Source organism: Ranitomeya variabilis, chromosome 4 (assembly GCF_051348905.1).
Source record: "Ranitomeya variabilis isolate aRanVar5 chromosome 4, aRanVar5.hap1, whole genome shotgun sequence".
NCBI lineage: Eukaryota > Metazoa > Chordata > Amphibia > Anura > Dendrobatidae > Ranitomeya > Ranitomeya variabilis.
Window position 1 is genome coordinate 155893336 of NC_135235.1, and position 16367 is coordinate 155909702.

The following is a 16367-nucleotide window of genomic DNA, read 5'->3' on the forward strand; positions in this document are numbered from 1 at the left end:
TTCACGGCTCAGCGTTGTAAGATTCTGTGAAGAACCTGTAGGTTCAAGATGCTCATCACACCTCTAGATAAATTCCTTGAGGTGTGCAGTTTCCAAAATGTGGTCACTTATGGGAATTTCCACTGTTTAGTTACAGTGGGGAAAAATAGTTTGAGGCTCCTCTGTCCTCCACTCATTATCTGTAGTAATGGCACCTCTTTGAACTTGTACTCAGTATAAAAAACACCTGTCCACAGCCTCAAACAGTCACACTCCAAACTCCGCCATGGTGAAGACCAAAGAGCTGTAGAAGGACACCAGAAATAAAATTGTAGCCCTGCACCAGGCTGGGAAGACTGAATCTGCAAAAGGCAAGCAGCTTAGTGTTAGGGCTAGCCAAACGCACCAAATAATTATAAGGATGGTATAAGGTGTGTTTGCAGCCCAGAGTCCACCGTGCAGAGATGGAACCTGCTGCTGAGTAATGACGGACTATATGGTGGTATAATGTGGATACACACACTGTTAGCTTCACCCAGTATGAAGGAAGCGAACCCTGTTGCATCACATGGCCACGGTACCACACAAAGAGCGCAAATAAAGAGTCACAGAACTGTGTCCCAAGACTCAGGGAAAGAATTCCTCTAGACCTCTTGCACTCGATACCGCCACTGGGGTGTTAGAGATTAATAGAACTAATAATTTACCGCACAAGAGTGCGCGCAGTGCCGCTCTGGCGGACGCCACTAACCACCCAGACTTGGGCCAGGAAAGCACTCTATTAGCGCACGGTGCCGCACTGGCGGTCACTGCTATGAGATGCTGTATCATGTGCTAGCTGTGCGGGATAGCACTGTCAGGCACTAGGTAGCTTCCACCATTCGCGAGCAGTCAACAACACTAGGGATGGGAATGATTCAGAGTTTTCATCCATCGACAGGCATACATCCACACACACACATTAATAAGTTTATACTAGCGCATGGCAGTGCGACCAGGCGAACCTTTTATAGCGGAAGCTCTCCGGGACCTTCCTAGTAGTCCAAAAAGAGCTGCTACAGGACTTGAACATGTGACCCCCAACCTCCAATGAGAGGTCATCCCTTGGGCATGCTCAGAAGAAGAAAAGCAGTACTTAGTCCCGGGGATGCCTGCTCGCCGCTGATCAGTACTGGTGCATTGGCTAAGCCTGGAAGGACACAGTGTCAGCATGAGCCAGACGCTGGGACCAACGTCTCTGCTGAGCAGGCTCCACTGTCGCTGGAGGAGAATGGGAGACTTCAGCGGAGATGGTTCGAGATTCCCCCTGTGCAGCTGCGGGAACTCGACACCTAACATTACCCCACCTCCTAGGACCCCCCTCCTTGGGCCTTGCTATGCTTGAAGGCAGCAATGAGCTGCAGAGCCCGAATGTGCGCAACAGGTTCCCAGGACCTGTCCTCTGGGCCATGACCCTTCCAATCCACCAAATAGAATTTTTTGCCACGTACCACCTTACACCCCATGATGGCGTTCACCTCATAATTGTCCGTGGACGAGCCCGATGTCCTGGCAGATGACTCGGAAAACTGGGACATGTGGACGGGCTTTAAAAAGGAAAACATGAAAGGTGTCGGTGATGCCTAGGCGTGGAGGAAGGGCCAGATGGTAGACCACAGGATTAACCTGTTCAAGGACAATGAAGGGGCCTAGGTAGCAAGGCGCAAACTTAGTGGACTCAAGTCACAGCCTGATGTTACAGGTGGGGAGCCACACTAAATCGCCAGGAGCAAAGGTTGGAACGGGGCGCCGATGTGCTTCGGCGGAGACCCTCATTCTCTCCTTGGAGGCCCGGATAGCATCCTGTGTGCGGTCCCAAATGTCACGTGCCTCCACAGCCCACTCTGCCACCCTGGAGTCAGCAGAAGACACAGGCATGGGTACAGAACCCGCGGATGCTGGCCGTATTTAAGGAGGAATGGAGTCTGCCCTGTGGAGTCGCCTACGGCGTTGTTCAGCACAAACTCTGCCCACAGTAGCAAGGATGCCCACTCATCCTGCCTGGCTGAGACAAAATGTCCCAGGTATGTGACCAAGGTCTGGTTGGCCCTCTCCACCAACCCATTCATCTCGGGATGGTATGCTGAAGAGACATTCAGCTCGATGCTGAGAAGACGACAAAGCTCTCTCCAGAACTGAGACGCAAACTGGGGATCCCGGTCACTGACAATTTTGTCTGGCATACCGTGTAGGCGGAAAATGTGCTTAATAAACAACGCCGCCAAGGCCCGTGAAGAAGGTAGCCGTGGAAGAGGCACCAAGTGCACTATTTTGGAAAAATGGTCGGTGACTACCCAAATAATGGTGCAGCTACGGGACTTGGGTAAGCCCACCACAAAGTCTATCCCGACCATTTCACAGGGCCTGTCTGCCACTGGCAGGGGGTATAGTAGCCCAGCAGGCCGTTGTCGGGGAGATTTATTCTTGGCACAGCAGACACACGCCCAAATATAGTCTCCAACGTCACGGGCCATATGCGGCCACCAGTACGTCCTCGCCACAAGCTCAGATGTCCTCTTGGTCCCAAAATGTCCACCAACCCTGGATGAGTGAGCCCAAGAGAGAACCTCCAGTCACAAATTAGATGGCACAAAGGTCTTGCCTGGGGACACAGACTCTAGCAAAACCGGGGCCACGGTCCTCAGGCTCGCCGAAGGGACAATTGGCTGAGGCTCCGCCTTCTCATCAACTGATGACACTACGGAGCAGGAGAGAGCGTCGGCATGGATGTTTTTCTCCCAGGAAAGATAACGGAGGGTGAAGTGGAAGCAGGAGAAGAACAAGGACCATCTAGCCTGGCGAGAGTTTAGCCTCTGGGCATTCTGTAAATAAACCAAATTTTTGTGCTTGGTATACACTTGGAAGGGAAAATGAACCCGCTCCAGGAGGTGTCTCCACTCTGAGAAGGCCAACCTCATAGCTAGCAACTCCCTGTCCCTGATGGAATAATTCCTCTCCACTGGTAAGAAAGTCTTGGAGAAAAAGAAACAAGGATGCTTCCGACCTTGAGCATCCTTTTGGAAGAAGACTGTTCCAGCACCAATGGATGAGGCATCCACTTCCATAATAAATGGTTTATCTACATCGGGGCGATGTAAGATGGGAGCACTAGCAAATGAGACTTAATAGAGAGGAAGGTCTTGGAGACCTCCTCCGACCACAATTTGGGATTTGCTCCCTTCTCGGTGAGGTGTACCAAGGGAGCTACCAAAGTTGAGAAGTGGGGAATGAACTGGCGATAATAGTTAATGAACCCCATAAAGCGCTGCACCACCTTGAGAGAATGGGGTTCCTGCCAGTCCATCACAGCCTGTAGCTTGGCGGGATCCATAGCCAATCCCTGGGTGGAGATGATATAGCCAAGGAAAGGCAAGGACTCCTGCTAAAACACACACTTCTCCAACTTGGCATAGAGGGAGTTTGCCCGTAGGAGGTTGAAGACTTTGCAAACATCTCTCCGGTGGGAATCTAAATCTGGAGAGTAGATGAGAATATCATCCAGATAGACTGCAACTGAGGTGGTGAGCATATCACGGAAGATATAATTAAAGATATCATTCAAATGTCTTGGAAAATGGCAGGAGCATTACAGAGCCTGAAGGGCATCACCAGGTATTCATAGCACCCGTTCCTGGTGTTAAATGCTGTCTTCCATTCGTCCCCCTCAAGGATGCGAATCAAGTTGTAAGCACCCCACAGATCAAGCTTAGTAAATACCCTCACTCCCCGCAACCTATCGAATAACTCAGATATCAGGAGCAGAGGGTACTTGTTCTTAATGGTGATGGCGTTAAGACCCCTTTAATCTATGCATTCGCATAATTCTTCATTCTTCTTCTGCACGAAGAAGAACCCCACTCCCACAGGTGACACTGACTTCCTAATGAATCCTCTTGCCAGATTCTCATTAATATATTGGGTCATTGCCTCCGTCTCCAGGAGAGATAGGCTGTAGACATGACCTCGGGGAGGCTCTGCACCAGGCAAGTGGTCAATAGGACAGTCATAGGGGCTGTGGGGCGGAAGGGTCTTTGCAGCCCTCTTGGAGAACACGTCCGCATAGGGCCAATAGCGCTTTGGGAGAGAGGAAAGATCCGCGGGTACTTCAGTAGTAGCAACTTGGACACAGTCCCTCAGACATCTACCCTCACAAGATTCACTCCATCCCAGAATTCTCCCTGAGGACCACTCAATATGAGGAGAGTGGTAGCATAGCCATGGTATCCCTAACAGGACCTCATCAATTCCCTCGGGAATGACTAGCAGGGAGATAATCTCCTGATGGGATGGAGATATGGATAAGGTAAATGGGATGGTCTGGTGTGTTATCTGTGAGGGCAGTGTCGACCCATTTACCACTCGTACGGTCACAGGTTTAGTGAGCATCACCAGGGGTATTGGGTGCCATTGGGCGAAAGCAGATGACATAAAATTGACCTCAGCTCCGGAATCCACACAAAGCTCTACCATAAGAATGGACGGGCCTATGGTAATTACCTCCTTGAAGGACAGTTTGGAGGAAAACATCACCGTGTCTAGTGTACCTCCTCCTACAACCACTAAATGCTGACGTTTTCCTGACCGCTGGGGACATCTGGAGGCAAGATGTCCTGACTGCCGGCAGACATGACAGACCTTGTGTGCACGAGCGGTCCGGGACTTAGATCCCGCTCGTGACACCTCCATGGCCCCATGTGGCTCGGACAGCTGGACCGGAAATTCCAGAGGTTTGGCGAAGGTGGGAGCCAGCCGAAACCTCTGCCTACACTGGGCTCGCTCCAACCTTCTCTCGTTAAAACGGAGATCGATGCGAGTTGACACAGCTATTAACTCCTCCAGTCTGTCTCCCTAGAGGCCAATGCGTCCTTCAAATGACCATCCAGCCCCCTCCAAAATACAGGGATGAGGGCTTTATCCGGCCACTCCATCTCAGATACTAAAGTCCGGGAGTGGACGGAAAAATGGCTGACCAAGGATAAGCCCTGTGTCAGTGCCAGCAGATGGAGCGCCATATCATGGGTGACTTGAGGTCCCAAAAAGACCTGTTTAAGAGTGCTCAGGAACCACGGAGCACTCTGCATCACATGATCGTCGCGCTCCCACAGCGGCATAGCCCACTCCAATGCCCTGCCTGACAAGAGAGAAATAAAGAATCCCACTTTAGCCCCTCTGAAGGGAAACGTGCAGCCAGGAGCTCAAGGTGTATTGCACACTGGTTCATGAATCCCCTGCATGACTTTCTATCGCCAGAGTATCTGGGAGCAGGAGGCGGGAAAAAGTCGCAACAGGGGTGACAGTGGACAAACTAGCTGCAGCCACACTAGCAGCCTGAACAGCTACTGCGGTAACATCCACAGCCGAGGTTGTGTGCTCAAGAGCTGCCAACCTACCCTCCAGCTGCTGGATGTACCACTGCAGTCACTGTTCAGCCGCCATTACTAGCCAGACCCTGGCGCTTGTATAATGTTAAGGCTAGCCGAACGCACCAAATAATTATAATGATGGTATAAGATGTGTTCGCAGCCCGGGGTCCAACGTGCAGAGATGGAACCTGCTGCTGAGTAATGACAGACTATATGGCGGTATAATGTGGATACACACACGGGTTAGCTTCACCCGGTATTAAGGAAGCGAACCCTGCTGCGTCACAGGGACGCGGTGCCACACAAAAAGTGCAAGCAAAGAGTCCCAGAACTCTGTCCCAAGACTCAAGGAAAGAATTCCTCTAGACCTCTTGCGCTCGACACCGCTGCTGGGGTCCAAGAAAAAAAGACAGCTGACAGCACATCAGAAAAAAAGATGCGTGCTCCAAGTCCACAGACCCAATTGGATGTAGTAACTCCAAAATAAAATATGGAACAGCATCCAGTCCAGGTGAAAGATTGGAAAAAACGTTATTCCGCCACACAGTTTATACTAGCCCATGGCCGTGCGGCCATGCGAACCTTTTGTAGGGGAAGCTCTCCGGGACCTTCCTAGTGGTCCAATAGGAGCTGCTACAGAACCTGAGCATGTGACTCCCGATTTCCAATGAGAGGTCATCCCTTGGGCATGCTCAGAAGAAGAAAAGCTGGACTTAGTCCCAGGGACGCCTGCTCGCCGCTGATCAGTACTGGTTACAATGGTTGAGCCTGGAAGGGCAGCAGTAACCAGCTGCACAGTATCAGCTTGAGCCAGATGCTGGGACCGATGACTCTGCTGAGCAGGCTCCACTGCGTCTGGAGGAGAATGGGAGACATCAGCGAAGATGGTTTGAGATTCCCCCTGTGCAGCGGCAGGAACTCGACACCTAACACTTGGTGTGATGAAATCAACTGAGGGAGCAATAATAAGAAAATGGAAGACATACAAGACCACTGATAATCTCCCTTGATCTGGTGCTCCACACAAGATCTCACCCCGTGGGGTCAAAATGATCACAAGAACGGCGACCAAAAATCCCAGAACCACATGGGGGAACCTAGTGAACGACCTGCATAGAGCTGGGACCACCATAACAAAAGCTACCATCAGTAACACACTACGCCGCCAGGGACTCAGATCCTGCAGTGCCAGATGTGTCCCCCAGCTTAAGCCAGTACATGTCCAGGCCCATCTGAAGTTTGTTAGAGAGCATTTGGAATATCCAGAAGAGTATTGGGAGAATGTCATATGGTCTGATGAAGCCAAAGTATAACTGTTTGCTAGAAACAAAACTCGTCGTGTTTGGAGAAGACAGAATGCTGAGTTGCATCCAAAGAACACCATACCTACTGTGAAGCATGGGGGTGGCAACATCATGCTTTGGGGCTGTTTCTCTGCAAATGGACCAGGATGACTGATCCGTGCACATGAAAGAATGAATGGGGCCATGTATAGTGAGATTTTGAGAGCAAATCTCCTTCCATCAGCAAGGGCATTGAAGATGAAACGTGGATGGGTCTTTCAGCATGATAATCATCCCAAGCACACCACCAGGGCAATGAAAGAGTGGCTTCGTAAGAAGCATATGAAGGTCCTGGAGTGGCCTAGCCAGTCTCCAGATCTCAACCCCATAGAAAACCTTTGGATGGAGTTGAAAGTCCGTGTTGCCCAATGACAGGCCCAAAACATCACTGCTCTAGAGGAGATCTGCATGGAGGAATGTCCCTTCAAATAGGATGTGATCTCTAAAATAAATGGTTATGTAAATTTTGGTGGAAAAATCAGTAATTGCTGATACAATTTTAACCCTTCTAACTTACTTAAAAAAAAATGTTTAAAAAATGATGCAGATAAAAAGTAGTCATGTTCTAAATGTTACTTATTAACTATTTTGTGCAATATAACTATCTGGTTTAAGGGCATAAAAATACAACATTTGAAAATTGTGACATTTTCAAAATTTTCGTCAAAATTCCGATGTTTTCACGCATGAATGTCAAAAATATTGACCTAAATTTACCAATAACATAAAATACAATGTGTCACGAAAAACATTCCCCGAATCAGAGGGAACCATTGCAGCGTTCCAGAGATTGTATTGCTTCATAAATTGACATTGGTCAGAGTTGTAAAAATTGGCCTGGTCGGGGAGGTGAAAACAGGCTCTGGGGAAGGGGTTAACAGAGGTATTTTCTCAACAGATAGTACTTTAGTAAGTGAGATATCTTATTACAGATAAACTATTTTCATTAATATATTAGGTGTTTTTTTTGGCAGGCTAAAATGAATCAGTGGATGGTAAAGATTTGATCCTTTAGTATGATAATATTAATGCACATAAAACTTATGCTGTCTTGGAAGGCTCATCCATTTGCATCAGTGCAATTCTCATTTTTTGTTTTCCACATGCTGTTATCACATAAATTACAATAGCCCTCCATCCTTCAGTTGTTGCCTTCCCATGGGGAACTGTTCATCTGTCACATAGGCACATCAGGTGTCTTTCCACACCAGAGTGTTATTCCTTTCTACTGTAAAATTAGGGTTACTACTAATATTTACAGCATGACATATGAATATATTTATACTAATTGTGCAGCAATATATTTTCTTTGAATTTAGCCTTAGCCTTTTCTCTTTTTTAGCCTTACTGGGAATGTATCAGTAGGATCCACCCTCCTAAGCGGCCTATATGGGCATGTAGGTCATAGGAAGCTGAATAAAATGATACCTTAATATCTGCAATCATATGTTTTATTTTAGAGATAGCAATGCTTTTCTTAATAAGTAAATAAGCTGTGAAGATCTATGTACCGTACTTTGATCTCCCAGAGAATCTGCCTCCAGAACTTATCATGAATGAGAGGGATTGTGACTAGTGTGAGACATGTAATGACTGACAGTCTGCTCTCCTCATCTATATGTGTTACCCTGGTAATGCCCCCTTTCATTCACAATAATCTCTGGAGGCAGATTCTCATGCAGATGAGGGTCCGGCCCATAGTCTTGAACATCTCATTTACATATTAAGAAAAACTTGGTTTTCTCTGAAATAAGACATCAGACCGCAGATCTCGAGGTATCATTTTCTTCTGCTTCCTATGACCTACATGCCCATATAGATGGCTTAGGAAGATTGATCCTAAAAAGGCTTATTCTTGACTACATTGATGGCGAACTATTATAAAGTAATAAATTGTCGGATGTGGTGCATTTTTGACAAGGTTACATATAGCTAGTGCCCTAGCATGGGTTGCCAGAACAAGGCAAGCATTTTGGCCCACTAATCCACGGACTGTTAGCACTCTTTGGGCTCACTCACACAAGCGGTCATTCTCTCTTCAGAAAGAATCGGATCGATTATCGCAATGACTCTCAGCATAAACTCTCATCAGAGTTTGAGCCAAATGTCAGCGTCCTGTGATCCGATTATCTTGCATGAGAGAATGGTATCATAGGTACTGGAAACTCAACAACAACTCAACAGGTGGCGCTATAGAGTTAAGTCCTCTTTTTCTCAGAAGAGGCAATTTGCATATTTAAATTCCCAGAGGAGCATTGCACGGCGAATAAGCCTCCTTACCTTGACAAGCCAGCTGGTATGTCACTCTCCATAAGGAGAAACGTTACCCATTATTTGAATATCATTAACATATCTATCAATCCTGTGACTCAATAATTTCATAACTTTTCACTTACTTTTTGGTGTTGCAATTTCTATGTTGAGCAGTGTATATCCACAAGGGGTTTTTTCAGTAAATTAAAAATTTAAGTAAAAAATCTATACATAGTAAGTTACATTGCTTATTAATATCCACCTGTTATTTCAGATGCCATCTTAGCCACTGCGTTCTGGGGCCTGGCTGCCTTGTTTCGGGTTCTGTGCTCCCCAATGTAGAATTTAGTGAAGGGACCGGGCTGACTGTTTATTTTGATAGCTAAACTGGCCCCATGCTCTGCTGGAGAATTGTACCAGCACCTAGCGTGACAGAACTGTATCAGAAAGTTATCTATGTACGTAGAGATCATTTAGCTCCATTTTTAATTAGCTGGGAAACAATTGTATAAGTATTATAAAACGTGTGTTTGTACAGCTAGAAAGTCTTGGGGATTATACTGTAGTTATTGCTCATCTCACATTTGAATGCGTTATCCAGGACTTTTATTTTTTTTGTGTGTGGGGCTAAGAACTAACTGGCAGGTCGTCTGCAAGGTGGCAATCTCTGCCAGCTCACTTCACCTCTCGTCATCAGAGCAGCTCTTTCTCTTCCAGGCTGCTATGTTGATGGGACGTCACTGCAGACATGACTCTAATTGACAGCTGGCTCCCTGCAGTTAGGCAGCGGGGAGCTGTCTGTCAATCGGCATGACATTGCCAGAGATATCTGATTATTAGAGAAGAACACTGCTGCTCTGTTAACGTGACATCAGCGGAAGTTGCTGAATAGTTGGCACCCGTGATTGCTCTGGGCCAGCAGAGAGTGGCACTGGGCAGAACAGGGAGATCGTTACTAACTTACTGTTAGTGCTTAGCCACAAGCGTAAAAATAATAAATGTCCCAGATAATCCCTTTAAAGGTAGCAAGTTTGCAATTTTTACATATTATGAATTTATTCACCTTATCATTATGCAGTTTTGCACGTTTAGAAAAATAATTTTGAATCATTTTTTCAATATACTGATTGTCAAAAAATTCTATGAAAGTTACTGCACTATATTTTCCTCTAGCACTCGATACAGCTCACATTTATGTTCATTTTTTCATGTAGTAAGAAGAATGTAAAATAAAAAGTCAATAAATGTAGTGAGTATTATTGTATGGCACAATTACATTAGCTATCTTGCTGCTGCTTCATTAATATTGGAATAACAAACTATAACTACAAAATACATCTGTACTGCCAGGCTGTGAATTATACAAATAATGTGACTTACATGTCCAATAAAGTTTTGTAATCAAGCACTCCCGAGATGAGGTTAGCGGTAAACCTGGGATTAAACAGATAGAAAGTAATGTTATTTGTCAAACTGCATGAACCTTTCCTATGTGAACATTTTCTTCCTCCATTCGATAGTGTATCCATTTACATTTTAAGACCCAAGTATTAAACATTGATTATGATTTGGAAAGCAGTAATAACAGAATGCTTTTACATCAAGCCCTGTTTGTTGCTGTTTTTGCATGGGTTTTCCTTTGACTTCAACAGGTAAAACCTTCTTTAACTAAGACTGTGGCCTCCTGATCACTAAGGCTAGCTTCACACTAGCGTTTGGCAGGGCTGCGGACGAAAGCCTTCTTCCTCCATGAAGCCCCGCCCACTGCCATGCCTCTTTCTATCTTCTGTTAAAGATAGGGTAATCAGGACACATGCAGACATAGGCGGAGCTGAAGGAAGAGGCACGGCAGTGGGCGGGGCTTCACAGAGGAAGAAGGCTTTCGTCTGCAGCCCTGCCGACCGCTAGTATGAAACTAGCCTAACCCTTACAAAATCATGTGTATTACTACGCGTTGGGGCGGAGGCGCGTCCCCAGGATCTACAGTCCACTTTGTCCCTTTTGCGGTGGGTATTATTTGCGGCGGTTTATTCAGTGGTATGGCCTAATTATTATGTTGTAGACCATTAGTCTCATGTTGAATCTGTACTATAATATTGTGTATGGTGATGCCTAAGGTGTGTGTATGACTATGGTCTATAAGGGTTTCTCCCTGGCCACCGCTTGCGGACTATTTTCCCCACCTTTAAGGAGTATTTCATATACATATATTCTTTTCATTTTGTTCATTTTTTCTTGTTATTTTTGCATTTTATTTATTTTTTTGGATTATATCAGTATATTCTATGTGCATTTGATTAAATTACTGATATCAGTATTGATTGATATCTAATTCCTTGTAGACTTACATCCCTGTGTACGTGCCTCCTGCTATTTTTACAATGTCCTTCTATATGTCGTCATTTTTTGTATCGCCTTTTTTCACACTTGTTTTTAAAAAACCACAAATAAAGTACCTTTGTTATGGTATTTGTTTGACCTTATATCATCTGTTTTCAAGTTGCTACTATGTATTTGATGATGGGTCTTTAGGTACTTCTCAGACTATTGGTACAGATTTCTGAGTTATTAAGTGTTACCTGTTATGGACCTGGTGGTTAGGTGCACCGGGAATGACCTGATGGTTAAACTAAATGACAGGACAAGCTCTGGGAAGTGGGAACTCTGCTGACCGCAAATCCTAATCCTAACACACACACTAGAAATAGCTGTGGAGCGTACCTAACTCTCCCTAGACGCCTCTTCACAGCCTAAGAGCTAACTACCCCTAAAGATAGGAAAATAAGCCTTACCTTGCCTCAGAGAAATCCCCCAAAGGTAAAGGCAGCCCCCCACATATATTAACTGTGAGTTAAGAGGAAAGTCACAAACACAGGGATGAAACAGGTTTCAGCAAAGGAGGCCAGACTTACTAGATACACTGAGGATAGGAAAGGGATCTATGCGGTCAGCACAAAAAAACTACGAAAAGCCACGCAGAGTGTGCAAAAAGACCCCCGCACCGACTCATGGTGCGTAGGTGCCACTCTGCAACCCAGAGCTTCCAGCTAGCAAGGCAATATCATGTTAGCAAGCTGGACTAGAACTTAGCAAACACTAAGAAACATATTCAGTACACAATAAACAACAAATGAACCAGCGGGGACTTACCTTATGCTGGAGTAGACAGGTCATCAGAAAGATCCGAGAGAGATCTGAACCAGTACTGATACATTGACAGCTGGCATGGAGTAACGATCTGAGTGGAGTTAAATAGAGAAGCAGCCTAGCCGCAAACAAGGGCAGCTGAGGAAGCATCCTCAGAACCAGCAGTTCCACTCACAGCCACCAGAGGGAGTCCACAGACAGAACTCGCCGAAGTACCATTCATGACCACAGGAGGGAGTTCGAGAACGGAATTCACAACAGTACCCCCCTTGAGGAGGGGTCACCGAACCCTCACCAGAGCCCCCAGGCCGATCAGGATGAGCCAAATGAAAGGCACGAACCAACTCGGCCGCATGGACATCGGAGGCAAAAACCCAGGAATTATCCTCCTGACCATAGCCCTTCCACTTGACCAGGTACTGAAGTTTCCGTCTCGAAATACGAGAATCCAAAATCTTCTCCACCACATGCTCCAACTCCCCCTCGACCAACACCGGAGCAGGAGGGTCAACGGAGGGAACCATAGGCGCCACATATCTCCGCAACAACGACCTATGGAACACATTATGGATGGAAAAAGAAGCTGGAAGGGCCAAACGAAACGACACAGGATTGAGAATTTCAGAAATCTTATAAGGACAAATGAAACGAGGCTTAAACTTAGGAGAAGAAACCTTCATAGGGACATGACGAGATGACAACCAAACCAAATCCCCAACACGAAGTCGGGGACCAACACAGCGACGGCGGTTGGCGAAACGTTGAGCCTTCTCCTGGGACAATGTCAAATTGTCCACTACATGAGTCCAAATTTGCTGCAACCTGTCCACCACAGAATCCACACCAGGACATTCTGAAGGCTCAACCTGCCCTGAAGAAAAACGAGGATGAAAACCAGAATTACAAAAAAAAAGGCGAAACCAAAGTAGCCGAACTGGCCCGATTATTAAGGGCGAACTCAGCCAATGGCGAGAAGGTCACCCAATCATCCTGATCAGCAGAAACAAAGCATCTCAGATAGGTCTCCAAAGTCTTATTAGTTCGCTCGGTTTGGCCATTTGTCTGAGGATGGAAAGCCGAAGAGAAAGACAAATCAATGCCCATCTTAGCACAAAAGGACCGCCAAAACCTTGAAACAAACTGGGAACCTCTGTCCGACACGATGTTCTCCGGAATGCCATGCAAACGAACCACATGCTGGAAAAATAGTGGAACCAAATCAGAGGAGGAAGGTAATTTAGGCAAGGGTACCAAATGGACCATCTTAGAGAAGCGATCACAAACCACCCAGATGACCGACATCCTTTGAGAGACAGGGAGATCTGAAATAAAATCCATGGAAACATGCGTCCAAGGCCTTTTCAGGACTGGCAAGGGCAAAAGTAACCCACTGGCATGAGAACAGCAGGGCTTGGCCCGAGCACAAGTCCCACAAGACTGCACAAAAGAACGCACATCCCGCGACAAGGAAGGCCACCAAAAGGACCTAGCCACCAAATCTCTGGTACCAAAAATCCCAGGATGACCAGCCAACACCGAACAATGAACCTCAGAGATAACTCTACTAGTCCATCTATCAGGGACAAACAGTTTCTCTGCTGGACAACGGTCAGGTCTATCAGCCTGAAACTCCTGCAGCGCCTGCCGCAAATCAGGTGAAATGGCAGACAGAATTACCCCCTCTTTGAGAATACCAGCCGGCTCAGGAACTCCCGGGGAATCAGGCACAAAACTCCTTGAAAGGGCATCGGCCTTCACATTCTTAGAACCCAGAAGGTATGAAACCACAAAATTGAAACGGGAGAAAAACAGCGACCATCGAGCCTGTCTAGGATTCAACCGCTTAGCAGACTCGAGATAAGTCAGATTCTTGTGATCCGTTAAGACCACTACGCGATGCTTGGCTCCCTCAAGCCAATGTCGCCACTCCTCGAACGCCCACTTCATAGCCAACAACTCCCGATTGCCAACATCATAATTACGCTCAGCAGGCGAAAACTTTCTAGAAAAGAAAGCACATGGCTTCATCACAGAGCCATCAGAAGATCTTTGAGACAAAACAGCCCCTGCTCCAATCTCAGAAGCATCAACCTCGACCTGAAAAGGGAGCGAAACATCTGGCTGACACAACACAGGGGCCGAAGAGAAACGACGTTTCAACTCCCGAAAAGCCTCAATGGCCGCAGAGGACCAATTCACCACATCAGCACCTTTCTTAGTCAAATCAGTCAATGGTTTAACAACGCTAGAAAAATTAGCGATGAAGCGACGGTAAAAATTAGCAAAGCCCAGGAATTTCTGAAGGCTCTTCACAGATGTAGGCTGAGTCCAATCATAAATGGCCTGAACTTTAACAGGATCCATCTCGATAGTAGAAGGGGAAAAAATGAAGCCCAAAAAGGAAACCTTCTGAACTCCGAAGAGACATTTAGACCCCTTCACAAACAAAGAATTAGCACGAAGAACCTGGAACACCATTCTGACCTGCTTCACATGAGACTCCCAATCATCCGAAAAGACCAAAATATCATCCAAATATACAATAATGAATCTATCCAAATACTTTTGGAAGATGTCATGCATAAAGGACTGAAACACAGATGGAGCATTAGAAAGCCCGAATGGCATCACCAGGTACTCAAAATGGCCCTCGGGCGTATTAAATGCTGTTTCCATTCGTCGCCCTGTTTAATACGCACAAGATTATATGCCCCTCGAAGATCTATCTTGGTGAACCAGCTAGCCCCCTTAATCCGAGCAAACAAATCAGACAGTAGCGGCAAAGGGTACTGAAATTTGACGGTGATTTTATTGAGAAGGCGGTAATCTATACAAGGTCTCAGAGAACCATCCTTCTTGGCCACAAAAAAGAACCCTGCTCCCAACGGTGACGACGACGGACGAATATGCCCTTTCTCCAAGGACTCCTTTATATAACTCCGCATAGCGGCGTGTTCAGGCACAGATAAATTGAAAAGCCGTCCCTTAGGAAATTTACTACCAGGAATCAAATTAATAGCACAATCACAATCCCTATGAGGAGGTAGGGCACTGGATTTGGGCTCATCAAATACATCTCGGTAATCCGACAAAAACTCAGGGACTTCAGAAGGAGTAGAAGGAGAAATTGACAACAACGGAACGTCACCATGTACCCCTTGACAACCCCAACTGGACACAGACATTGATTTCCAATCCAATACTGGATTATGGACCTGTAGCCATGGCAAACCCAACACGACCACATCATGCAGATTATGCAACACCAAAAAGCGAACATCTTCCTGATGTGCAGGAGCCATGCACATGGTCAACTGAGTCCAGTACTGAGGTTTTTTCTTGGCCAAAGGCGTAGCATCAATTCCCCTTAATGGAATAGGATACTGCAAGGGCTCCAAGAAAAAACCACAGCGCCTGGCAAACTCCAAGTCCATCAAATTCAGGGCAGCGCCTGAGTCCACAAATGCCATAACAGAGTAGGACGACAAAGAGCAAATCAGAGTAACGGACAAAAGAAATTTAGGCTGTACAGTACCAATGGTGACAGACCTAGCGAACCGCTTAGAGCGCTTAGGACAATCAGAGATAGCATGAGTGGAGTCACCACAGTAAAAACACAGCCCATTCTGACGTCTGTGTTCTTGCCGTTCAGCTCTGGTCAAAGTCCTATCACATTGCATAGGCTCAGGCCTCTGCTCAGAGGACACCGCCAAATGGCGCACAACTTTGCGTTCACGCAAGCGCCGATCGATCTGAATAGCCAAGGACATTGATTCATTCAGACCAGCAGGCGTGGGAAACCCCACCATAACATCCTTAAGGGCTTCAGAAAGACCCTTTCTGAAAATTGCTGCAAGGGCACACTCATTCCATTGAGTAAGCACAGACCACTTTCTGAACTTCTGGCAATATACCTCCGCTTCATCCTGACCTTGACACAAAGCCAGCAGGATTTTCTCTGCCTGATCCACAGAGTTAGGTTCGTCATAAAGCAATCCAAGCGCCAGAAAAAACGCATCTACATTAAGCAATGCAGGATCTCCTGGCGCAAGGGAGAATGCCCAGTCTTGTGGGTCGCCACGTAACAAAGAAATAATGATTTTTACTTGCTGAATGGGGTCACCAGAGGAGCGGGGTTTCAAAGCAAGAAACAATTTACAATTATTTTTGAAATTCAGAAATTTAGATCTATCTCCAAAAAACAAATCAGGAATTGGAATTCTAGGCTCTAACATAGGATTCT

General features: G+C 46.3%; 1 protein-coding gene across 1 annotated transcript in view; it reads right to left on the bottom strand.

The window, feature by feature from the left end:
* The window catches only part of CHAT (choline O-acetyltransferase), a 327907-nt gene that overhangs the window by 242721 nt on the left and 68819 nt on the right, over positions 1-16367 (bottom strand). Inside the window, exon 5 of the mRNA XM_077259349.1 lies at positions 10358-10411. Coding sequence (XP_077115464.1) covers positions 10358-10411 — 54 coding nt within the window. The remainder of the gene's footprint in view (positions 1-10357; positions 10412-16367) is intronic.